Consider the following 27079-nt stretch of genomic DNA (forward strand, 5'->3'; position numbering starts at 1 on the left):
GGGTTGTGGAGACTCCTAGGGAAGCTAAGAAGGGTGCACAGCTCCCTTGCTTCCCAAAAGGAATCTGGGACTTGTTGCATTTTCCGGTGTTATCATTGAAAAAAAAAAAAGGCATCAGGAGAGGAAAGCTACCCACAGAGCCTGGAAGTCTTCATTTCTCCATGAGTCTCCTGAATTTGGGGTCTGTATCTGAGTGTTGAAGCCAGTGACTAGTTCTCTTGAGTAGCTGGCCCAAAAGAGGAGACAGGTGTTGTGTGTCTGCAGACAGAGTGGGATTACATCACTGCCTTCCCTCACAGCCTGTGAGTCCAAGGAAAGGTCATGATAGGTTTAGTAAGGGTCTCAGAAGTTAGAGGGGGAGTCAGGAACTAGGAGTTGCCTGTGGGAGCACTGGGCAAACTTAAGTGAAGTTGGAGACAGACAGCTGGTGTGGCCCAAGAGAGCTAAAGCTGTTCTTACTCCAAGAAACCTGAGTAACAGTGGAGGGTCAGGGTGGTACTAAATGTCCCAGCACAACTCCGCATGCACTTTCTAGCCTAAATGCTAAAAGCCAAAGGCTACAGACTTAAGGAGGGTTCTGCCTCCCCTCCCACCCAAGCCTCCACAGCACTCATGTCTTGAAAAGAGAGCAGCTGTACAGAGAATCTTGGAACCCACCCAGGTATCCCAGCTCCACTCCCATCGGGTGGGTGGGAGCAGAATGAAAGAGTAGCCCCCATCTCTTACTGCAAGCCCTTCAGCAGAAAGCTTGGTCTGTGCTGGGGGAGAGTGAGAAGTAAGGTTCCAGTAGCACTGAGGTCACAGAATGGAACAGCAAAATCAGAGGCCAAGTCATCAAAGCGAATGAAATATTACTGGATCTGCCAATGACGTGGATGAAGGATGAATCAGTAATTTGACAGGGTGAATTTTAGTGCATGCACTAAATAGCATGATAAATAGCATTTCATGTTTCATCTACCCAGTTAAGATGAGTCACAACCCAGTGATCATACAGATAGTTCCCGCCTATTGAACATTTCCAAGTGCAGGATGATGCTGTTTAATAGCCCTTCATAGTCAGCTCTCCTGTTTTGGGGGCTGGAGGCAGGTAAGAGAGTCTCATTATGTGGCCTGGCTATCCTAAAACTTGCTATGTAGATCTGCCTGCCCCTGCCTCCTGAGTACTGGGATAAAAGGTATGTGCCACCGTGTCCAGTAGGGTCATCTCTTTATCCTCAGAAAAAAACTCATTTTACAAATGGAAAAGTAGCTTTAAAATGAAAAAGAAGCTTAAAAAAATAGGGATCAAAGCTACACTTCTAGCATCATATTATCTCCTCAATTAATTACCATCTACCATAATTACTTGATACTGAGCCACATACTCAAGATACAGCATCTCGATTCATCCCCCAGCCTCCATGTTGGAAATCATTCTTGTGTGTCAGCTATGTACAAGTTATGTACAACAGCTTTTGGAGACACTATGAAAAACAAACAGGAAGTTGACAGATTTACCAGATGACTAGATGCCACCTATCCTCAAACAGGGGGTGTGCTGGAGGACCCACTCACAAAGAACCAGCTTCTGAGGGAGGGCACAGAAGTTCTAAGTCTCTGAACTCACAAAATCGCCTTGTGAAACAGCACGCAGGGAACGTGGCCAGTAGAGTTTTGTGAAAAAAACAATTAACACATGAACTAGAAATTCTACTTTGGGGTTCACACTCAAAAGAACCCAAACCAACTTCTTCAGTGTTTTAAATTTTCTTCTTATTTCTTTCTCCCTCCCTCCCTCCCTCCTCTTTCCTTCCTTCTTTCCTTCTTTCCTTCCTTCCTTCCTTCCTTCCTTCCTTCCTTCCTTTCCTCCCTCCCTCCCTCTTTCTTTCTTTCTCTCTCTCTCTCTCTCTCTCTCTCTCTCTCTCTCTCTCTCTCTCTCTCTCTCTCTCTTTCTTTCTTTCCCAAGATAGGGTTTCTCTATGTAACCTTGGCTCTCCTGGAACTCACCAGGAGACCAAGCTGGCCTCAAACTTGGAGAACTACCTTCCTCAGGCTCCTAAGTGCTGGGATTAAAAGCCTTCGACACACCATCACTGCCCTACTTAAAATTTTCATTGTATAGATCTTTCACTTCCTTGGTTAGGTTTATTCCAAGGTCTTTCGTTTTGTGTTTTTGTGTTTGTTTGTTTTGGCTAATTGTGAATGAGATTGCTTCCTTGATAGCTTTCCCTCTAGGAAGATGACTGAATGTGCTAATTCTGTAGCCTGCCACTTTCCTGAAAGTACTTATAAGCTTTAGGAGTTTCCTGGTAGAGACTGAGGTCTCTCAGGAATAGAATCATGTCATACACAAATAGAGATACTTTGACTTCTTCCTTTCCTGTTTGTATCCCTTTTATTTCCTTGTTTGTCTGGTTGCTCTAGCTAGGACTTCAAGTACTCTACTGAATAAGAGTGGTGAAAATGGACACCCTTGTCTTGTTCCTGATCTTAGTGGGGAAAGGCTTGACTTTTATTTCTCCATTTAACATAATGGTGGTGATCTATTTGTCATATATAGATAGCCTTTCATGTGTTGAGATATATTCCCTCCATCCCAAGTTTCCTCAGGGTTTTTATCCTGAAGAGATATTGGATTTTGTTTGGATATGCAATCTGTTTTAGATTCCAAAGAGGTATATGTACACCCATGACAACAGCTAGGATGAGGATATAGACCAAATGTCCAATCATGGATGAATAGGCAAGATGAAATGTGGTACGGATTTATAACAAGATGTTAGTTACTCTGAAAAAGTAAGGAAACACTGACATGTGCTATAATATGGCTGAACATTGAGGGTGCCACACCACATAAACTAAGCCAGCCACAAAAACACAAATAGCATGTGGTTGCATCATGCAACATGCCTGGGGTAGTCAAGTCCACAGAGACTGAAAGTACAATACTGGTTGCTGGGGGAGAGGGTGATGGAGAGTTCCTTTGTTTAATAGATGCAGGATTTAGTTTTATAAGATGAAAAGAGGTCTGGGGTTGGTTCACAATAATGTGGTTGTACTTAACTGAATTATACTCTTAAAAATGGTCAAAAAGGTACATTTATGTATATTTTTCCACTATTAAAAATAAAGAATTCTGAACATGACAGGTATTTATGGTCTACATTTATACTGGCCTCTATTTTTTTAATTATTTCTATTACTTCAAAGACCACTTTAATGGAAGGAGAAGTAATTGGCTTTGGTATGGAAGTCATATTTCAGTTCGTCTTCCTCCATGCTGACTCATTTCAATTTCCCTAAGAGCTGCATTATGCAAATGAGATGCAGGTGGAAGAGGGGAAGAAGGATCGCCCCCAAACTCTCCTTCTCCCTCTGAACCACTCTAATCCAATTTCTGTCTGAGTCATGGGTGTGCTTCCAGGAAGGGCTGCTTAGTCCTGTCATAGTTTTCAAACAGAGAGAAGCATTAGGACATTCCAGGATGCACAAGGTTAGGACATCTGGAATGAATATTCTAGAAGTGAATAATTACAGAACCTTGAGGGTTTTTTTTTTTTGTATTTTAAGGTGTTTTTTATATAGCTCAGAATGAGTGAATTTTATTTTAAGATAGTCATTGATTGTGTGTCCTTAAATGGATATATTTGGTCAACTGCTCTATTCAGCAGAATTCCAGAAGGATTTAGTTGCTAGAGGGTTAGGGAAAAGAAGTTAGGAGAACAAAAATGGAATTAGATGTGCTTTTCTAGTCTACTAGACTTTGCTGCATTTGTTCCATGAATGTACTCAATCACTGGACAAATATTTCTTAACTTCCTACTACATTGCATGTCCAATGAAACAATGAAATGCCAATGGTGCCTGCCTAATGGAGCTTATGGTCTGTTGAGATGATGTTTTAAGGCATATTGCAGTCTCTGTCCTGTTTAGGGAGCTAGGATTACCCATGGAATTTTCCCCTGACAAAACATTTAAATTGAGACCCAACATGAGTCTGACTGTTTCATAGGCTCCTGGAATCTTCTGTTGTGGTGTTGAATGAACATTTTGCCCAGGCAATTTGCTTGTATAAGATTTGGTAAAAGTACCCAGAGCATAGGAATTTTCATGTCATGGATAAGACAATTCATAAATATCTACTGAACACCTCTGATATGTGAGAGGGAATACTTGTCTGGAAAGATATAATAAACAATGACAATAACTTCCAGGATGTGTTAGTCACTTTTCTTACTGCTGTGAGAAAATACCTGACAAAGAAAAACTTAAGGAAGGAAGGAAGAGTTGATTTGGGCTCACTGTTTGAAGGGATACAGTCCACCATGGTGATAAACACATGGCAGCAGAAGCTTTTGGCAGCTAGTCACATTGGATCTGCATTGAAGCAAGAGAGATGAGTGTTGGTACTCAAGTCGTTCTTTCCCTTTCTATTCAGCCTGGAACCCTGGCACAGGGGATTGTGAGATCCACACTCAGGCTGAATCTTGTCTCCTCAGTCAAACCTCTCTGGAAAGTCCCTCAAAAGACACACTCCAGAGGTGTATCTCCTAGGGGATTTCAAGCCCATTTAAATTGACAACAGGGTCTAACCATCACACAGGCAGAAAGCCAAGAGTTTCCAAACCATTCTCTCACACAGGATCTCACTTGTTCCTCCCAATGAGTCTAAAGTTGAGTCAAGACAGAGATCCTCAACATCCTAAAAGAAACAGTTTGTGGGGGTGGGGGTTAATGAAGTGGCTTTTTAGCATCTGGCTTCTAGAACTGTAGCCAGTGTCCTCTGTACTACCCTGCTTCTTCGTGGTTTAAGGAACAAAGTAGATAGCCATAGTTTTTGATTACCCATCATTATCTTCCTATGTTTAGGTCATAGCAGTCCAACAATCTCTTCCTATATGCAGACTATGTGACTCAGGCAGAGATAACCTTTTCTTGTCTTTGCTCCAGGGTGAGCATAGTGCAAATTAGCACAGAGGAATGAGTTCCCCTCCCCAAACAGACCTAGACCTTTTCTAGGAGAAGGTTTGGTCCATACAGCCCATTCTGGATACCCTGCTTGTCCTCTCTGTAATGAGTACAAATATCTGTGGTGGCCTTCCCAGTCTCTCAGACATGGATAGACAGAATCAGAGATGCATATCCAACTCAAGCCAGGTCAATGAGCAAGTTCAGTGTTTCCCATTGGGCTCCTTTCCCATTAGAATTGCTACATAGGTGTTCACATTGCCTTTACCGGGGAAGAGCATACTCAAGAATTAGGTCCCTTCTGGTCCTGTGGAACAATGCCGGCAGGATCTCCATGACTCCAGGTAGTCACAGGATATCCCAGAGGAGTTCCAGTGAGGATCCAGTAATGATGGTGGTGTTCCAGAAACCAGAGGCCTTGAACCAGAACAGTGACTCATCGGAATGAACATTTGCTAGTAAAGCTGATTGGACAAAGGGTATACTATGTGACACACTGCTCCCAATGCCACCAGGACAAATGAGATGTTGGGGAGTCAGGAAAAATAGAGAAGTGAAGAAGTGTCTTGTTTTGTTTATTTTGTTTGCTTGCTTTTTTTTGTTTTGGTTTGACTTTTTTAAATTTTCTTTTGTGGAAGGTCACTGCAGTGGTGAGGGGAGGATATGGGGTGACAGAGGTGAGCAGAATTGGGGTACATGATGTGAAACTCCCAAAGAATCAATAAAGAAGGTAAATTTTCAAAAAGAAAAAAAAAAGAATTAGGTCTCTGTCTTAGTTAGGGTTACTATTGCTGTGATGAAACACCGTGACCAAAGCAATTTGGGGAGGAAAGAGTTTATTTGGGATGCACACCCACAGCACTGTTCATTGAAGGAAGTCAGAACAGAAATTCAAACAGGGCAGAAACCTGGAGACAGGAGCTGACACAACAACCATGGAGGAGTGCTATTTACAGGCTTGCCCCTCAAGGCTTGCTCAGCCTGCTTTCTTATAGAACCCAGGACCACCAGCCTAGGCATGGGCCCCACCCACAATGGGCTGGGTCCTCCTACTGCAATCACTAATTTAGAAAGTGCCCTACAGGCTTGCCTACAACCTGATCTTCCAGAGGCATTTTCTTAACTGAGGCTCCCTCCTTTCTGATGACTTTAGCTTGTGTCCAGTTGACATAAAACTAGCCAGCACAGTCCATGAAGGGAAGGAAATCTGAGAGATTGAGAAGAAAATTTCTGATGACATTTCTGAGTGCCATAGCTGGGCCAGAGACACCCCTGGAGTCCTTTAAGTCCCAGGAGAACAAGAACTTTGTTTAATTTTTAGGGGGAGGGTAATTTTTTTGAGGCATAGTCTCACTACAGAGTATAGGCTATCCCCAAACTCATGACAGTTCTTACTCAGTCCCTGCCCCCTAGTACTGGGATTACACCTTAAAGAGTTTTATTTTCAAGACTCTATCCTTCTTGCTGAGAAAGTTGCTGGCACATATAAAGCAATAGCTAAACATTTACAAAATGATTAAGACCAAACATGTCTTTTGTTATGTAACAGTTGCGTTTTTTTTAATTCTTACTTCATTTGGGGTATTAATCATATGTATAATAATATAAAATTTCCCAATAACTACTCTTTCCTCTTCTCATTTCTTGGTAGTTAGTGATAACCTTAAAAAATCTTGACCAGGGCCCAGCAAGATGGCTCAGTAGGGAAAGGCAGCTGCTGTCAAGCCTGAGGATCTGAGTTCAGTCCCTGGACTGCATGGTAGAAGAAGCAAACTTACATGTGAGTTGAGTTGTCCTCTCAGTTCCACACTCACTCCTACTGTTGGCATTTTGGCCCGCTCCCTTGGGGACCTGCCCTGTGTCCTGACATAAAGCCTCCTTTAAGAGGAAAAAAACCCTCCCCCTCTTTCTTCTTCTTCCCCTTTCTCTCTCTCTTCTCCACGAGGCTGCCTGCACCTCACCTCCACTTTCCTTTCTCTCCTTTTCTCTCTCTTCACCTCCCCCATCTCTCTTCCCTCTCTATTATAATAAACTTTCCACGTGGATTTGTGTCTGCATGGTATGAATGACTTTCCACTGTGCCACGCTGCTGCTTGCTGCATCTGCGTGGCATGCTTCACCCACTGCGGGGCACCTTGGTCCAAACCCACCAAGGCCTCTCGAGTGCGGTATCATTACACCTACCTGTAAAATAAATAAAAATGTGGTCTTAAAAGTAAAATAAAAGAATATTGACCAGATTGCTTTTGTCATCAAACCCTTAAAGGAGGTGTGTACTAAGTAACAGTGGGTTATTTTCCTTTCTTTCTTTTTCTTTCTCTCTCTCTCCTCCTTCCCTCCTTTCCTTCCTTCCTTTCCTTTCCTTTTTTTTTTGGGGGGGGGGAGGATGGGCAGAATCTTTCTATGCAGTCCTGGCTGTTCTAGAGGCCTTAAATTCACAGAGATTTTCCTGCCTCTCTGCCTCCTGAGTGCTGGGATGAAAGGGATGTGTCACCAAATTCAACTACCAGTGGATTCTTAAGGACTCTGAACTTAGAAATGGACTACTTTACATCTTTTTGACTTTGTGATTTAGGCATGCTTTCAGAATAGTAGGAAAACTCATTCAAATCCTGTTTATTAGGTTTTAGGGAATCAAAAGCAATTGATGTAGATGGAGTGAATGGAAAAGGGACTGGGGGTAATTCAGGATATGCAGGTGTTGCTCGTCATTGTCAGCTTTTTAGGGGAGGGTGGGTAGAATTTCACCTCAAAGATATACCTCTGGGCTCTAATGCTAGAGTGTTTCCAGAGAGCATTTTGCTCACTGGGTGGAATTTTTTAAGGAAGCCCAGGTACAAAGAAGGCTGAGGAAGCAGCCCTGTGTGCCAGCCTGCCTTGGCGTCTTCCCAAATAAGTGCATCTATCACTGCTGTCACCATCTGCCATCAGATGCCAGCTTCTGTGACCTTCCGATGAGTTCAATACCAGTAACATTGCAGGGGGCTTCAGGCCTTCAGCACCAGCCCGGGACTGCTGAGACATTCGGGTTCATGGACTGAGCAGCTGTAGGGTTTCAGCTTCTCCAGCAGGCAGATGGACCTGGTTGGACTTCCTCACTACAGCTGCTGCTGCTACCACCATCTTACTGTATCCTGTAAGTCATCTAATAAAGCCCCTTCTGTAAAACAGTCTGTCAGTGTGTTCTTCTAGAGAACCGAGTCTAATACAGATGGATCGAAGGGCACATGAAGATCCAAACAGAGATGGAGAGCAGGCTGTAGGAGGGTAACCAGGGGACAAACAGGACTTGAGGAGATGAAACATGAGCTAAGGATTTGGCTTTGTTGTAGCTAATCTTTTAGGAAAATTAATTTGGCTGAGGTGTGAGGAGTAAATGAGAACAAAGGGAACCTGGAGGCATCTAGGCCAGCTGAGAATCTATTTAGGTATTTCAGGTATGCAGGGTTGAAGGAAGAGTTTGATTTAAAAAAAAAAAAAAATTTGTTCTTCACAAAATGTTTTCCAGGTCTTAAATCACAGTTTTTAATATGTTTTTAAAAGGTAAGGTTTTAAGATGTTCTGAACAATATAAATATTACTGATATGGAGGCAGAGGCATTCTTGATGAATTATAAATTATACCATATAACTAGGAATTACTTAGAGGTTGTGTAATTTAGTGCCTCATAATTAGTGTGGGTTCTAATTAGATAGCCAGATTGACACAGTCAGATACATTTCAATTTAATTTTTTCAAATGAATAGACTGGGTTATTTAACAAGTCTATTTGAAATCTTCACACCAATCAAAACACGGGATCTGGAACATGCTTTGAATTTTATTTCTATTGTACTCTGTCATATTGATAGAGTGGACATTAAAGAGACAAGAAAACCCAGTATGAGATTTGTGGTTAGTTTGAGAGGATTATATCCCACTTGTAAGTCAATAAGATGGCCTTTTAATTATAGCAACATAAAAAAGAACTAAAACCAATGCATGGGTAGAGGGTAAAGTGAGCATGTAGTCTAGGTTTATTTAGTAGGTGAGAAAGCAGAAGTGAAAAGTAAATACACCCTCCAGAGCAGAAGGTGGCTCAAACTGGGCAATGGTCTGCCCCGTCTGTGGAGTGGTCTTAGATGGTTCCTTTATGCCAACAGGCAGAGGCGGTTTTTAGAAGTTGTTTGTGGTGGTTTGAATGAGAAATGCTCCCCACAGGCTCAAGTAATTGAACACTTGGTTTCCAGTAGGTGGTGCTGTTTGGAGAGGTGATACAACCTTGCTGGAGGAAGTAGTTACTAGGGATGCACTTTAAGAGTTCACAGCTTTGCTGGGTGGTGGTGGCACACGCCTTTAATCCCAGCACTTGGGAGATAGAGGCAGGCAGATCTATGTCAGTTCGAGACCAGCCTGATCTACAGAGTGAGCTCCAGGACAGCCAAGGCTACACTGAGAAACCCTGTCTCGGGGAAAGGAAGGAAGGAAGGAAGGAAGAAAAGAAAGAAAAAGAGTTCACAGCTTTACTTCCAGTTTGTTGTCTGCTTTCTGCTTGTGGTTGGAGAGGTGATCTCTCAGCTTCTTGCTTTTGCCTTCGTGCCTACCACTTGCTGCTATGCCTCTCTGCCATGATGGACTCTTATCCCTCTAGGACCATAAGCCAAAATAAACTCTTTCTTCCATAAGTTGCTTTTGGACACAGTAATTTATCACAGTAACAAAAAAGTAGTTAATACAGCACCTTTAATCACAATTCAGTCTTTTACAATTAGATGCAAGAATATTATAAAACTATAACTACCCATAAAGTTGAGAATTGTTACTAGGGCAAAGGGCAATGATGCCTAGTATATGCTACTCAGAGAATGTCTCATGGGAAAGAGCCTTTCCCGGAGGCCTGTTCTTCCTCCTATGTGGCCAGCATGGCTATCTTATACTCAGCTGGGAAGCCTTATTTGCCTTCCTCGGTGTTCCTGACCTTGACAATTTAACCCTAACATTTAAATTTTAACATTACCACTGAAGAACTATTAAATTGGAAAGAGAATTCAAAGGCTTTCAGAGGTTTAACTACATTCCATCATGGACACTATGTGAACTTACACCATTTAAGGAAATCTTTTTTCTCCGAGATATTTTGGTTTTGAAGACGACTGCTTGAGAACACATTCTTAGACCAAACACCAGCAACTCCTGCGTGCTTGGATTTGACTCATCACAGATATAATCTGAATGTGACCCTCCCTTTCAAGCACTTTTAAGACATGATTCTGTAATTGAAGAATTTCAGAATGAGAAGCTGCAATATAAATCAGAATTTAGTAGAATAGCATTATCTGTATAAAGAAACCCCAAATATCTTTACTTTGTAACTCTATGTAGGCTCTAGTTTATAAGTCTAGAGAGGAGCACAGCTTTTCCCATCTTCACAGTGAATTTTGGCCAGATTTCTCTTCATCTTCCCACTCTACCAGGATTGAGATTTGAATTGTGGTCAGCTGCCCTCTCCTATACCAATAATCAGAGCCCCATATTCAATGTGTACTAAGGACCAAATGCTGTGCTCAGCCTTTTCTACGCAGTATCTATTGTCCTCTAGTTAAGTATACATGGTTGCTATGCTCATTTTATAGCTGGGGGAACAGGTGTCAGAGATTCAGTGTCTTATTCATAGGAAGTGACAGAGCAAGCATTAGGAAGCCAGGGATGTACTGTACATCTTACGTTGTTAGCCAGTGTTTTTATACTGCTCACTGATAACATCACATTCATCTATGGACTCTTTCATTTATAAACACTTTCTTTAAAGAAAGGATCTCATGTAGCTTAGGCTGGCCTCAAACTCCAAATATAGTGGAGGATGATGCCAAATTCTGATCCCCTCCCCCTTTTTTGGGGCACTTTTTGTTGTAGTTGTTGAGATAGGGTTGCCATAACTCAGTCTAGTCTCCAATTTGCTATGTAGCTGAGGATGACCTTGAACTTCCAATCTCCCGACTCCCACTGCTTGAGTTATGGGATTGTAGACCTGGGCCACCACGACCACACTATGCACACTAGGGTCCAAGCTCAGGGCCTCTTGCATAGTGGGCAATCACTCTACAAACTGAGCTACATCCCTAGCCTGAGGCTTACTAGTCTTGAGGCAGGTGTCATTAGGCCTTCAACTCCTAATCCTCTTGTATCCACCTCCCAAGTGCTGGGTTTATAAACATGTGTCACCACATCTTGCTGGTAATTATTACTTCCTTGAGAGATAAGAAAACAAAAATTTATCAGACTCACATTACCAAAACAAAAGACAACTTCCCCTGGATATAAACTTGTTCTGAGTAAAGCTCAGATGTTGGATCTGGAAAACAAAATCTTTAAAGAAATTATATGTTGTAGAATATTATTTTAAGGTATGTTACTTTTGTTTATGTTGCATTTGTTTAACTCTGTGAAGCTGTGTTACTGTGCCTGTCTAAAACACGTGATGGTCTAATAAAGAACTGAATGGCCAATAGCAAGGCAGAAGGAAGAAATAGGTGGGGCTGGCAGGCAGAGACGATACATACAAAGAGAAATCTGGGAAGAAGAGAAGTAGCCAGAGAAGGAGGACGACTCCAGGGTCCAGCCACCCAGCCACATAGCAAGCCATGGAGTAAGAGTAAGGTTTACAGAAATAAGAGAATGGGAAAAGCCCAGAGGCAAAAGACAGATGAGTTAATTTAAGAAAAGCTGGCAAGAAAGAAGTCAAGCTAAGCCCAGGGATTCATAATTAAGAATAAGCCTCTGTCTGGGATATATTTGGGAGATAGGTGTAGGCTCCCAAAAGAGTAAAAGAACAGAAACAAACAACAATTATACATATTTTTTTTAAAAGAATTAAATAAATTGTCATAATAAAAATTATAAAAATTGAAGTTTTAGAGTTGAAAAGTACAGTGACAATAAACATTTAACCTAAATAAGCTTCACAGCAGGACTGAAATCATAGAAAAATCAGTAAGCCTGAAGACAGATCAACAGAGATCAAAAGAAAAGACATAAAACGCATAGGAGGAAAAACAGAAAAATGAACATGCAAAAGTCAAAGCAAGAATGGAGCACCAGAGACTTGCAGAGAATGGAAGGAACCCAACTCATGAAATTGGAAGCCCCAGAAGAAGATAAAAATACTAGAAGAGGGGCGGTGATGGTGCACACCCTTAATCCCGGCACTCAGGAGGCAGAGGCTGGCAGATCTTTATGAGTTCAAGGCCAGCCTGGTCTACAGAGGAAGTTACAGGACAGCCTGGGCTGTTACATTGGGTAGAGAAAAACACTTAAAGAAAATAACAGCTCAAAACTTCCCAAATTTGATCTAATGTCTGGCTTAAATAAACAGTCTGAGGGCTGGAGAAATGTCTTAGAAGTAAAGAGAAGTTGCTGAGCTTCCAGAGGTCAGAGTTTGAGTCCAGCATCCAGGCCAGGCAGTTCATAACCACATGTAACTACACCTCCAAGGGACCTGATGCCTCTAGCTTCTACTCATGGCATATATGCCTCCAACACACACATAATTTTAAAAAAATCTTAAAAGCAGTGAGAAAGGCTATAGAGGTGGTGTCGGGGACCAGCCTCAACCTATTGAAGGGTTCTTGAATGGAGTGAAGAATTGAGAAATAGTAGGAAGAAATACAGACATAGACAAAGAAAAAGACAGAGATACAGGATAGCTTCGGGAGGGCTGTGGGTCAATATCTAGTCATCCTGAGCTTATTCATGATGGGCTTTTTATACATCAGCAAGGAGAGAGGCAAAAGACCTCCCTCTTTCAAGGTTGAGGTATAAAGTACCAACAAGTGTAGAACCTTCAAAACACCTGGTAGGCACATTTTTGGCCAAATCATCCTCTTATGCAGCCTTGCTGGGCAAAGCAAGCTCCGACTTTCTGACCTTGAGTAAGGCCTTACTAGGGAGCCTCTATGGTCCCCCACAGGTGGCTCAGTCATTAAGAGCACTGGCTGCTCTTTCAGAGGACCCAGATTCTATTTTCACTACTCATATGGCAGCTCACAACTGTCTGTAATTCCATTTGTAACTCCAGTTCCAGGGGATTTAATACCCTCTTCTGCCCTCTAAAGACACCAGTCATGAACATGGTATACAGACATGTATGCATACAAGCACTTACACACATTTAAACAAACAAACAAACAAGCTGGGAAGCCCATCTATTTCTGCATTCCATCTGTTGAGGCTCATGGATCATGTGGTTCTAGAAAACTTCCTAGAAAACATTCATGAGATAATGCAGTCAAAAAATAGTCTCTCAAAATGATTGTGAGAACTGTTTTAACCAGACTGAATGCCCTGAGTCCTCAGCTGAAAAGGGTACTGAACTTCTATCTTCTCCTGCCTTATATTCCTTTCTCTGCCCAGCCATGTCACTTCCTGTCTCAACCTTCCTAGTGCTGGGATTAAAGGCTCTCAAGTACTGTGATTAGAGGTGTGTGCCACCACTGCCTGGCTCTGTTTCTCTTTTAGACTGGATTAATCTCGTGTAGTCCAGGGTGGCTTTGAAGTAACAGAGATCCAGACAGATCTCTGCCTCCCAAGAGCTGGGATTAAAGATATGTGCTGCCACTGCCTAGCCTCTATGTTTAATCTAGTAGCTGTTCTCTGATCTTCAGACAAATTTTATTTGTTAGAGTACAAACAAAACATCACCACATTTCTGCCTTTATGTCTAAAATAATAAGTTTATAACTAATATAAGAAAATTATATACAATAAGTACAATAACTATATATAATTTATACAGTCAAGAATTCATTAACAATGTCCAGTCCATTAACATTTGACAGATTCAGAGAAAATACTCCATTATTTATCCTACGTTGGTGAGTCCCAAGTGTTGTACCTAATTCACTTTCTTACCTAACTTGTATTACCAACTGAAAACTATCTTTTGATGTCTTTCAAAGTTATACTACACACCTTTAGTGAGTTTCTTTTCTGAATTTGTTAATAAGGAAAACTATAACTGTCTACAACACCATCAGAGACCCAAGATGGAAATACTATTAACTGAGTAAGCAGTAGGTACAAACGAGTGATTTCCAAAAAATGTGAGAAATGACAGAAACAGCTGGCTGCCTGGACAGTCACCCAAGGTTCCTCTGCAATATTGGAGCATCCATATTCAGCCTACAGGCCTAGCATATCTGACAAACTTATCTGTAAAGTGGGATTTTCTAACGGGCTGTCCTACCTTGTCTTGGAAATTTCGGCACTCTTTTCTTTTTTGTCCTGCTTGTACAGTTTGGACAGCATACTATCAGCAGTTGAGGCAAGGGTACTTTCTTGCCAAGCGGCTTACTTTTGCCACAAAAAAAGTAAACTTCATATGGAGTTTCTTTGATGCCCATCATCTTCTCTGAAGCAGATTGGTGCTGCCCAAAGCAGACATGTCTCATTGTCACAAAAAAAGAATCTATGTTTTTAAAACATCTTAAATGTCATATTCTGCAGATCTCTGAAGTGTTTGAAGATGACCTGTCTAAAATATATCTGTTTGACCTTGAAAACATAGGTAACATGACTACAAGTTTGAGTGTAATAGGTGACTACTAACCTGCATTTATTTATTTATTTTTTTTGATTTTTCAAGACAGGTTTTCTCTGTGTAGCTTTGCGCCTTTCCTGGGACTCACTTGGTAGCCCAGGCTGGCCTCGATCTCACAGAGATCCACCTGGCTCTGCCTCCCGAGTGCTGGGATCAAAGGCGTGCGCCACCACCACCTGGCCCTGCATTTCTTTATATCCTAATTAGTTGGTAATAATAACTTTCATGGACTAGATATTTGCATTACATTATTAAATGAGCTGTATAGGTACAATAATTTGGACAAGAGTAGAAATATGTTCCAACAAAAATAATCTAAACTTTGTATTAAAATACACAATTTGTATACAATATATAAAAATCCAGTCCAATGTAAAATATTTAAATTAGTATTTGCTTTTAAAAATTAGATTCAATAATACACCTTTTTAATCTTTCTTTTGTTTTTTGTTTTTGTTTTTCAAGACAGGGTTTCTCTGTGTAGCTTTGGAGACTATCCTGGAATTTGCTCTGTAGACCAGGCTGGCCTCAAACTCAGAAATCCACCTGCCTCTGCCTCCCAAGTGCTGGGATTAAAGGCATGTGCCACCACTGCCCAGCCTACCTTTTTATCTTATCATATCCATATTCTCTCTTTTTTTTCTTTTCAAAACAAGAACCCTGAATCTAATCTCCTTCATTTAGCTTTTTTCCTGACCATTACCAATGACAACTTGTAACTAACCACCCTAAACAATGACAATTATCCATAACCTATTGAATGACCAAAACCCAACCACCCCACCACTTGGGAATGTGAGCACTGTGTTCTTAAGTTTACTTCCTGTTGTCTGGGGGCAACAACATCTTTAGGGGATCCTGAAAAGAAAAATTTTGGGTTAATTGTCAAGTCCTGGGAGAGGTAGCTGTATCACTTGTTGTCTAGTCTCTGCATAATGGGAAAGTGCAGGGCTTGTCGCAAGTCCTGGCTAGAGTAGTCTGTGAGGCTGGAACCATCTCAAGCTAGCCACCTCTATATTGTCCTGTGCAGTTTGTAATCCAAAGCCAATCTTTGGGTTGTGTTTGTCAGCTTGGTGGCATTATCATAGTTCTTATGGTATCATCACTGTGGGACCCCATCATCCATTTGAAGACTTCAAAGGTCACTGTTAAATATGGTCATGGTTCACTGCAGAAAACTGATAGAGACTCAAACCTGAAATCATGTACAGGAAGCTAGAGGAAGCCTTTTTTCTAGAATTAGTTAGTACTCCATAGGACCATTAACATCATGACAAAAAGTTATATATATATATATATATATATATATATATATATATATATATATTAATCTTACAAATATTGATATAAAATTCATACCTTAAAAAAGTTTTAAAGAGTCAAAATAAAACCAAAGGATCATGATATTAGTAGCAATAGAATAGCCCCTTAATTTTGGTTTTTCATCTGTTCCATATCAGGTAGCTCCTCTGACATGATACAGAGTTTTTGCACTTTCCTTTAACAAGCATGCTTGGGTTAAGAGAGAGAGTCATATTCCAACTCCAAAACCAGCTTTAATTTTTAATTGAACTGGGACTACAAACAGACCATTTGCATTATATGTCTGTAGAGAAAAGCAGAAACAAACATTTAGGAAGATTTATGAAATTTATCCTGTTGGAGACGTGATAATAGGTCAATTTACTCTTTTTCTTGGGACATTTTTTCTGGATGATTTGTCCTTTTTCATTTTATCTCATTTGTCCAGTGGTCTTCATATTCCTTAGCTGGGTGCCTTTACTTTCCTGAAAACAGAAAGAAAACCCTGCCCCAACCCTAACTTTGGGGAGGTTCTCTTTTGGCAGGTTATATATGATCAAATGAGAAGCATTTGTTAGTTTTAAAGTTAAGTTAAATTGAACACTCACGCTAATTGATGATCTATCACCTTTTCTAATTAAGAGGTCTCTCTTGTTAATTCAAATCTTTAACAATTTTGATGGTATCCATAGCTTTTCTTGTGAAGAAACAAAAGCAAAACTCTTCCCCAACTTAACACATATCCTGGTTCCCATTCTGAAGTCAACACATCTTTAAAGTATATAGGCTGATTTAATTCTGTAGTTTTTTCTATTATCCAATGTCTCTCCACAGCAGTTGTTCCTTTCTCATTAGTACTGAGAAAATTCAAAGTTAATAAAGCATTATGCAATTTATTTCTAGGGGTCTTTGTTAACTTTTTCTGTTTATTTCCCATATCCTTTAGAGTTCGATTTGATCTCTCCTATGACTGCTTGGTCTATAGGATTGCGTGATATACCTATAATATGCTTTATATTGTAATAAGCAAAAAAATTGTTTCATTTTATCAGAGACATATGCTAGAGTATTGTTGGTCTTAATTTGTACAGGTATACCCATGATGGCCATAACTTCTAGCAAATATGTGTTTACAGAATCAGCCTTTTTGGGAATCAGAACAGTTGCCCATTGAAATCCTAAATCGGTATCAATGGTGTGGTATACATATTTTAATTTTCCAAATTCTGCAAAATGAAACACACGCATCTGCCAGATTTCATTCTTTTGTATACCCTTTGGGTTACTTCCTGCAGGTAGTGGAGTTTGATTGTGTAAAGAACAAGTAGGACATTTCCTTATAATTTCCTTGGCTTTTTGTCAAGTTATGGGAAAATCCTTTTTCAAATTCTCGCTATTGACATGACCCATATGGATTGGATGTGTATTATATATAAAGGATGATTCTTATTCCTGATTATTTCTTATAATTGAATAAATAATGAAGTTAATTCTGACTCATCAGGAATAAATTCAGCAGTTTCAATGTATAAAACAACTCTTTCTGCATAATAAGAATCAGTAACTATGTTAAGAGGTTCTGTAAAATCTATCAATATCATCAGAATAGCATAATTCTGATTTTGGACAGAATTATAAGGCCTTTGAGCCACTTTACTTAAATTTTCTGATTTGTAACCTGCCTTTCCTGATTTATTTGCATCACTATAAAATGTAGGGGCTCCAGAAATTGGTGTTCCCCATACAATATGAGGAAGAATCCGGTTAGTTCTCTTTATAAATTGAATTCTATTGCTTTGGGGATATTTGTTGTTAATCTCTCCTAAAAAATTACTGCAAGCTATTTGTCAAGGTTCACTTTCTGCACATAATTTGTCAATTTCATCATTAGTTAAAGCTATTACAATTTCTGCTGGTTCTATTCCTGCTAATTGACAAAGTCTTAATTTTCCTTTTAAAATCAAATCAGAAATCTTTTCCACATATGTCTTTAATTTCTTACTCTGTTTATTTGGTAGAAATATCCATTCCAATATAATATATTCCCTCTGCACTAAAATTCCTGTAGGAGAATACTTAGAGGGTAAAATAACCAGAATACAATCAAGCTTCAGATCCAAACCATCCACATTTACATCCTTTAATTTCTTTTCCACCAAAGCCAATTCTCTCTCAGCTTCAGCTAATAATTCTTTTGAACTATTTAAGTCCTTGTTACCCTCTAAGGTTTTAAACAAATTACTCAGTTCATGATTTTTTACTCCAATAGTGAGCCACGGATTGGAAATGTCTCCTGGCAATCTTTGAAAGTTATCAAGAGTCCATAATCAATCTCTCCTAATTTGCATCTTTTGGGGTCTAATTTTTTTTTCTGGATCTCTTTTATATCCTAAATAATTAATAGAATCTTCTCTTCTATTTTTTCAGGAGCAATTTGTAATCCCCCAATAAGCAACATTTCCTTTACTTCTTCAAACATTCTTTCTAAAGTATCTACATTTGAATCAGCTAATAAGATGTCATCCATGTAATGGTACATTATAGATTGAGGAAATTGCTTATGTATCATTTCCAAAGGCTGTCATACAAAATATCAGCACAGGCTAGGGCTATTTAACATTTCCTGTGTGAGAACCTTCTATTGATATCTTTTTAACAGGCTGAGAATTGTTATAAGTTGGCACCATGAAGGCAAATTTTTCTGTCTTTTTCTTATAAAGATATAAGAAAGCAGTCTTTTGAATTGATAACTATAAGAGGCTATTCTTTATGTAACAGAGAAGGCAAAGGAACTTCAGACTGTAGAGAGCCTATTAGCTGAATCATATTGTTAACAGCTCTTAGATCTGTTACCATTTGTTAGAGTATAAACAAAATATTACCACAGTTTAGAGGGTGAGAGAAATGTGAGAGAATGAATGAATGAGAGATTGAGTGAACAAAGAGTGAGTGAATGATATAAAAGTATATGTGTGTGAGTGAGTGTGTGAGAAAGATGTCTGAAAAAGCTGCTGCTACATATATAAACTATGCAAAAAGCTGTATGAGAGTGTGTAGGAACAGTGTAAAGTGTTATATGGTGATGCATATGAGATGCATAGCTATAGCTATAGCTGTGAGAATTATAACTGTGTGGAGGCAAGGAAGAAGAACCTACATAAAAAAGAGATGTAGAAGAGTAATGTATGTAAAAGAAAGATGTGTAGACATGTGAAAATAGATGTAATTGTGTATAGAGATGTATGGCTGTATGTATATGAAGAAAGATATGTAGTTGTATGCCACAGTGTGGCAATATGTAGTTGTGTGGAGAAAGAAAGAGTCAGAGACCATTTTTAAGATGAAGTAAACTAGAAAGTTTACTTTCTAGTATGTTTCCTTATTTTACCAGTCATATAGATAGAAACTTATTCCTATATACCCTCAGATAGAAAAATGTTATTTCTTCTCTTACTTTCTCCCATTTCACTGGCCCCCTTTCACTTTCCAAGTAGTCTTTTCAATATTGAAACTTTTCCTGGCCCAGTAAAAGAATAAAAAAAAATCAATTCAATTCATTACCAAAGCAAAAGATAGTTTCATATGAATTAAAACTTATTCTGGGTGAAGCCTCCTTGCCAAGAGCCATGGCATAGAACAGCAGATGGCAATTAATATTCATGGTGTCAACCTACCAGAAGAATATTTCTATGATGGGAAACCTCATTAGGCATGGCCATGGGGCTACATATTTTGGAATATGTTTGCTTCTGTCTGTAATTTTCACATGTGCTATTGCAGTTTTTCCCTAAATGGCTATGGAGAATCACCCACTGCCTGTATTGTAGTGTGTTTAGCTCATGAATATATTCCATCTACTAGGAACATTTTATCTGTGGATTGTCAGGAAGATTATCTCTCCTTAAGCTGTATAATTTTGATGAATAGAAATAATACTAGGATATGATTCACAACTAGGTCTTTTGTTCCACGAAGACTATGAGATTCTTAGGACCTACTTTTTATCATACCTCAGGTTGACATAGGAAAACAGTTACTTTTTTCCCCAGCCATCAGGAGAACTGTATACCATTAGCTGATTTAAAACTTAAGAGTAACTTTAGATTAGACCAGGTGTCTTGCTAATGGTTTTTAAGACAAACATTCCCTCTCTTAGTTCACAAGGACATACTGAGCTATCTAGCTAGGTCATAAATACAAAAAGTCCAATTACTGCTAGCTGGCAAATGATTTAGTTCTTGCACCCATAAATGACGTCAATTTGTGAAAATATATTCTGACTAGTCAAAGTTACAGAAAATAACTTGACTCTGCAGCCCCCAATGAGGGCTGCAGGTGTTCTTAGATAGTTAGAAGTTACACACAATCTTTACCTTTGGAATGTGATCTTTCTATGACTTTCATATTGCCTGAAATAATTGGTTGGGGTATATGAACTGTAAAAAGACATGATAAAACAGAGAAACAAGAGAGAACAATATGAGTGTAACAGCATTATAGAAGCCAATATAAGAGAATAGGGAGGATTCAACATAAGAGAATAAAGTAACCATCAGAATGCGTGTGAATTCATTCACTTCCTAAAAAATCCCTCAGATAAAAGCCCTAATTTTCCCTATGCTGTGGCTTTCCTCTTTGAGCCCTGTCATCAGCCTTGGAGCTGGTCTCACAGGCTGTAATACCTCCTCCTATCTTCATGTCTTTTTTCTTTTTGTTCTTGATTTTACATGCCAGAGAAAATATACTGAGTGTCTGAGTCTGGCTTAGTTTACTTAATATTATGATATCCAGGTCCCTCCATTTTGTTGCAAATGAAGTGATCTCATTTTTCTTTATGAATAAATAATACTCCATTGTGCATATATGCCATATTTTCTTTGTCCACTTTTTCAATTGATTGACACCTAGGTTGATTCTGTCATTTCTACATGGAGATTTTACTAATTCATCTAAGGTGTCAGTTAAACTGTTGATAAAGTTGGTTCACAATATTTTGTATTACTTTTGTCTCTCTGTAGTGTTTGGAATGTTTCCATTTTATATACTAGTCCTGGTAATCAATACCATCTTTTTGTCTTTACTATTTTGATAAGATCAATACCCTAGATCTTTTGAAAGATCAAAGAATAAATTCCAAGTTTCACTGGTGTTCTCTATTATTTTACTGTTTTTATTTACCTCTACTGTGATTTTTTTTTGTTACTTCCTCTATTTTACTTACACTGGCCCTTTTTTAGTTTCTTAAGGTAAAGGCTATTTTTTAATTATTGGCTTTTTAAATCTTCTTTTTGAATCTTTCATAAAATTTCCTCTTTGAACTGCTCTATTTATATTACATTAATTTGATTTGATAGAAGGTATTTTTTGATTTTCCCAATTTCTTCTGTAATCACCAGCTGTTTAGAAACTGTGTGAGACATTTATAATTTCCTTCTGTCACTCATTGATCTATAATTTTCTGATGTCAGAGTCTGTGTGACTTTGATCCTCTTAGATGCAACATGGCTTGTATTAGAACACTGCATACAGTCCCTGGAGAACACTTCAGTTGCACTTAAAAGAGTGTATGTAGACAACTGGTACTGAATACAGCATCATTGTTGACAGAAAGTATTGCTCAGCTGTTCTGAAATCTTTCCGATTTGCTATTCCAGCCACGTTGCCAGTTAGTAAGAAAGAAATATTCAGCCAGCAAGATGATTCAGTGAGTGGGTAAAGGCATTTGCTACCACACCCAGCAACCTGAGTTCAATCCTAGAGACTCACACTGTGGAATGTGTATAACCTCCCCAGCCACACACATATTATACCCTCTCCCACACACACACCATAAATAAATGTAACTTTTAAAATTTTGAAGAACTATTGAAGTATCTAAGTATAACCGCTGAATAGTCTTTCTCCTCTCCATTCAGTCAGTTTTTGTGTCACCTATTTTGGGGCAGTGAGGTTGTCTAGCTACTATATTGATTATGTACCATGCTCTGATTAGTTAGTTCTTTTGTTAGTATGAAATGTCCCTGTCTCTAGTGACATTTCTTATATTAAAGTATGTTTTAACATAGCCTGTCCCAATCTCCTGTAATCATTGTTTGGTATGTCTTTGCCATGCTTTATACCTTCCCCTCTCCAATTATTTTCAGTCTACTGTATGTTAACGTATTTCTTCATTAGACAAAATAGACTTTTAACTTTATTTCCACCACTGATTGGAGCTTTTAATTCAGTAACACTTGTCTGCCATACTTTTTTTCCTTTCATTTCTTCATAGTATTTTTTAAGTGTACCCATTAAATTCTGTTGCTTTCTTTAAGCTAAGCACTATATTTTTGAGATACTGAAGTATAGAACCTAGCAAGGTTTTTAAAATCCAGTTTTATTTTGTATAGTTTGGTCTTTTTGAGACAGAATCTCATAATGTAGCCAGGGTTGGAATGTAACTGACATAAAATTCAGGCTGGCCTCAGACTTGTGGCAATCACTCTTCCTGCCTCAATTTCCTAAGCACATTTTTAGAGGTTCAGTTGTCTGTGTGTGATGTGTTCTTCCATGTATAGATGTATAAACTTCTGTTTAGTAATTTGAGAAAAGAGTGTTAGAATTGAATTCATCTTTGATTGTCTTAGACATAGGCTCATCCACCTCAAGACAGAGCTGTAGCATTTAGTCAAGATGTCTAGTGATGCAGTAAACGAGAATTCTCATTTACTTGGTGATATTTAATGAAAACCAAGCATAAACCTACTTAAAAGAAGCACACACAGAAAAAAACTAAAATGAGCCCTTAATGTAAGTAGCATTACTATTTTATTAGGCTGTGGCAGTTCCTATTCATTTCCTTTTCAATAAGAATTTATTGAACGATTACTCAACATCTGGCACTGGAGAGTCAATGATGAGCAAGACATAATGAATTCTTCCCCAAAGGAGGTAACAATCAACTGGAAGAGGCAACAGAATAATCACACAAATAAAGCACTTCAAAGGATGTGATCAGGTATGAGTGCATAAAAGAGATTCCAACGGATGCTGAGTCATTGTTTTCTCTGAAGTGCAGTTCACCGCGTTTGAAAAATAAGCAGGAGTTTCAGAGACATAAAAGTCTGACATGCTGAAAACGTCCTGTAGTGAAAAAGAATGGCATGGGGCGCAATGTGGTTGAAGCGCACAAAACCCACATAGACGAATGGTTGGTAGAGCCCAAGCCACTACCAGACTTATCAGGCTCTGCCAAGAATTTCCGATTTTTATCTCATGACCACTGAGAGCCGCAGAAAGATTTGGGGGAGATAGGTTAGGTTTGAGTTTTTATAACTACTGGCATTTGGGGACTAGTGAGACAAAGATGAACAGCAAGACAACAGGACTGCAACATCCATGTGGAAACAGGGAAGGATGATGGAACCTTGGACAAGGACAATGGCGGGTAGAACCTCAGAACGTGGAGGAATTTGGGTTGCATTTTGACAGTAGGGTGATTGAAAATTCAACTAGCAAAATAGTTCTACCGAGCCAAACACCTGTTCCAAAAAGAACACGCTGAATGAGGTTGGTGATAAGTTGTAAGATGTCCCCACTGTCCCTTGAGAACTGCTAGAAGACCCTACGGCACTGGGGCCTAATGAAGACTCAAGGCAGGGTTCCCCCAGCCCGCAAGAGAGGCCCACACCTTCACCCTTGGAGGTCATTTGTAATGGCGTGGAATCATAGGGTTTCCTGGGCAACGCCATTGTCGCGCTCCAGGCGGGGGTGGGGTGGGGTAACCAAGGACTAGGCTGAAGAGAATCCGGAAGAGAGGGCGAGTGAAGAGGCGGGGGGAAAAATGGGAAACAGGAGCTTCGGCTGGGCCATGGCGGATGATTCCAGTGTTGTCGCCCAAGGCTAGAGCGGTGGGTGGGAGGAGCCGAGGAGCGTGCCTGTGATTGGCTGGCCGGGAGCCCCGGGCCGCTCACGATTGGGCGAGGCGAGCTGGAGGCCCGAGTCTGTGGAGCGCGTAGGGTTCTGGGTAGCCAAGGCCTTGGAAGCGTCTTAACCGAAAGGGGGAGGGGGAGGCCGCCAACAAACGGCTGAGCTCACAATCCCGGCCGCGACCCCAGCCGGCCGCCCCCTCCCCCATGGAGAGAGCCAGGCCGGAGCCGCCGCCGCCGATGCCGCGCCAACCGCCGCGGCCCACCCCACCGCGCCCGTTGCGCCCCGCTCCGCCCGCGCAGCCCGTCGAGGCCGCCACCTTCCGGGCCGCGGCCGCCGAGCGTCCCCAATCGCCGCCCGCCCAGGCCGCGGCCGCCATCGCCGCAGTGGCCTCATCGTGCGGGGAGGCCGCGGCGGCGGGTGCGCAGGCCGGGACGCGGCGCCTGCTGCAAGTGAAGCCGGAGCAGGTGCTGCTGCTGCCGCCGCCGCCCGGGCCGCTGTTACCTCAAGCTCCCGACGAGGGTGCCGCCGCCGCCGCCTCTGCCTCCGCCTCGTCCGCGCAGGCGCGTCTGCTGCAGCTGAGGCCGGAGCTGCTGCTGTTGCCGCCCCAGTCCGCGGCCGACGGGGGCCCTTGCAGGCCCGAGCTGCGCCCCATGCAGCCCCGGACGGTGCTCGTCAAGGCCGAGAAGCAGGAGCCGGGGGCGGGCTTGGACCTGTCGGTGGGATCTCGGAGGACCACCGAGGCCGGCCCCAGAGCCTCCAGGGCCGCCAAGTTGGATGGCACCGGGAAGGCCCTCGACGGCCGCCGAGGGGATGAGAAGAAAGCCAAGCTGGAGGCAGAGGAAGCCTCGAGGGATGCGCTGAAAGGCGGGGAAGGCAGGAACCTGATGGCCATCGGAGAAGGAGTCATTAAGACCGAGGAGCCAGACAGACTCAGGGAGGACTGCAGGCTGGGCACGGAAGCCGCATCCAATGGCCTGGGTCACGGCAGCAAGGATGCTATCCTGGCCCAGCCGCCCGGTGCTTTTGGTCCGCACCAGCAAGACCTAAGGTTCCCTTTGACTCTCCACACGGTCCCTCCTGGGGCCCGTATCCAATTTCAGGGGCCTCCGCCTTCTGAGCTGATACGGTTGTCCAAGGTGCCCCTGACACCAGTGCCTATTAAAATGCAGTCCTTACTGGAGCCTTCTGTAAAAATTGAAACCAAAGATGTCCCCCTCACCGTGCTTCCCTCAGACGCAGGTATTAGAAGACAAGGGAATCTAGCTTTCACAGTTAGGTCTATGTTGCCCATAGCAGACATACTAGCAGTCCAGGAGCCGAAGCTGGGAAAATAGAATCATGGTACAGATTCTTAGCCTGCACAGGGACTGTTTCTGACTGATTTTTCCACATATTGGTAAAAATACACAGAAGTGTGAAGGATTTCCACAAATATTTTTTTAAAAATCAATTTTAAGACTTAGTAAACAGATTTAGATAATAGACACAACAGAATACCTTGTTAGATAATACAGATTCCCCAGCTTATACATAAGTACATTTCAAATTTCCTGATGTAGTAGCTTCATAGGTTGATGCTTATCAAGAAGTAGAACAAAACAAATGTTTCGGGGAAAATGGTAATTATTTATAGGGAGTATAGAGGTTATCTTTAAAAGTGAACAGTAACTTTTCTTGCAGAAAACATTCAAATATTGCATTGTAGTATTCTAAAAGCTAAGGTTTTCTAGAAATATTAATAAAAATCCTCAATAAGCTAACTTGTTTTTAAAAGAAGTGATAAACTGAAATAGCAATGACTACAACCAGATACTACTTTCCAATGTTTTTCAAGTATATAACTAGCAAGTCCTTAGAACTAGTTCATATAGAACACCGTGTCACTGAATGTCTTGATAAGTCATAGCTTTCTTCATATTTTCATGAACTTCTATGCTTATTTTTTTTTAATTTTCAGTGCTGATTCTTCCCACCCCACTCCTTTGCTTTTTACCTTTTACAATTTAAATACCTTATTTATTTATTTTTTTTTTTGGTGTGTGCATGCACACACATGTTCCCAAGCCCTTCTGTGCACGTACCACTTACTACACCTGACTTATATGGCACTGGGAATTGCCATATAAATGCATATAAGGCAAGCATTCTACCAACTAAGCTACATCCCAATCAGCATTCTTTATTCTAAATTTCTTTGCACATCTAAAACAGTTTTATATACCAAGTAACCCTAAAATGAATTAATGTGAAACATTCATAGGTAGTAAGTACTATTTTTTTTTTTCCCTTTGAGACAGGATTTCTCTGTTTAACAGTCCTGGCTGTCCTGGAACTCACTCTATAGACCAGGTTGGCATCAAACTCAGAGATCCACCCGCCTCTGCCTTCTAAGTGCTGGGATTAAAGGCATGTGACACCATCTCTTGGCCATAGATATTACTTTTATGAACTGCATAGGGATATAAATTTAGTGAACTTCCTTTATAGGGGTCACTTGTTTATTTTTCTCCCAGAACACTAGTCTAGTTTTAATGATTCACTGTGACAGGAATTTCACAGTGAAATTTCATAGTGAAAATTTGTGTTAGCATAAATATTGTTTGCTTTGAAGGAACTACCACTGCTCTTGGTAGTTCCTTTAAATACTTAAGTAACTAACATATGTAGTGCTAGGTGCATAGTTATGAATAAGTCACAGTTCCTGACTCCTAATGATAGACTAATTTTAGTGGGACATAAACTAAATGTTAATTACTTCTGGAGGTATTAATGAAGCTCAAAGAAATAGCCATCTATGTGTTTCTAACGTTACTGAACAGTATCTTCAACAATATTATACTCTCTAGGAGTTATTCTAAGCTACAATTTAGAATGCTGAGTTCAGGAACTATAAGGAATTTTGGAATACTGGCAATATTTTGACTGTATCATAGTGTATGTTTTCAGGTACTCGAAATTTAAATATAGATGAAGGTACACTTCAGTTTAAAATTGCATACATGGCACATTAACTTAGTCTCTTAATTTTTGTCATGTAGGAATACCTGATACTCCCTTCAGTAAGGACAGAAATGGTCATGTGAAGCGACCCATGAATGCATTTATGGTCTGGGCAAGAATCCACCGACCAGCACTAGCCAAAGCTAACCCAGCCGCCAACAATGCAGAAATCAGTGTCCAGCTCGGGTTAGAGTGGAACAAACTGAGTGAAGAACAAAAGAAACCCTATTATGATGAAGCACAAAAGATTAAAGAGAAGCACAGAGAGGAATTTCCTGGTAATCAATGAAATGAACAAAGGCTCTTTCAATTTCTTTTAAATTTATTTAGGTAAAGATTAA

General features: G+C 40.5%; 2 protein-coding genes across 3 annotated transcripts in view; one reads left to right on the forward strand and one right to left on the reverse strand.

Annotated features, from left to right (window-relative positions):
- The window catches only part of Thg1l (tRNA-histidine guanylyltransferase 1 like), a 41111-nt gene extending 16832 nt beyond the window's left edge, over window positions 1-24279 (reverse strand). The window contains exon 1 of the mRNA XM_059270386.1: window positions 24240-24279. The gene's annotated coding sequence lies outside the window, so the exon portion shown is untranslated. The remainder of the gene's footprint in view (window positions 1-24239) is intronic.
- The window catches only part of Sox30 (SRY-box transcription factor 30), a 41946-nt gene continuing 38466 nt past the window's right edge, over window positions 23600-27079 (forward strand). Inside the window, exons 1-2 of one of the 2 annotated variants that reach the window (XM_059270384.1) lie at window positions 23600-24977; window positions 26777-27016. In XM_059270384.1, coding sequence (XP_059126367.1) covers window positions 23942-24977; window positions 26777-27016 — 1276 coding nt within the window. In that variant the 5' untranslated portion in view covers window positions 23600-23941. The remainder of the gene's footprint in view (window positions 24978-26776; window positions 27017-27079) is intronic. The other variant, XM_059270383.1, reaches the window with a different exon arrangement.

Source organism: Peromyscus eremicus, chromosome 8a (genome assembly GCF_949786415.1).
Source record: "Peromyscus eremicus chromosome 8a, PerEre_H2_v1, whole genome shotgun sequence".
In the NCBI taxonomy this organism is placed as follows: domain Eukaryota; kingdom Metazoa; phylum Chordata; class Mammalia; order Rodentia; family Cricetidae; genus Peromyscus; species Peromyscus eremicus.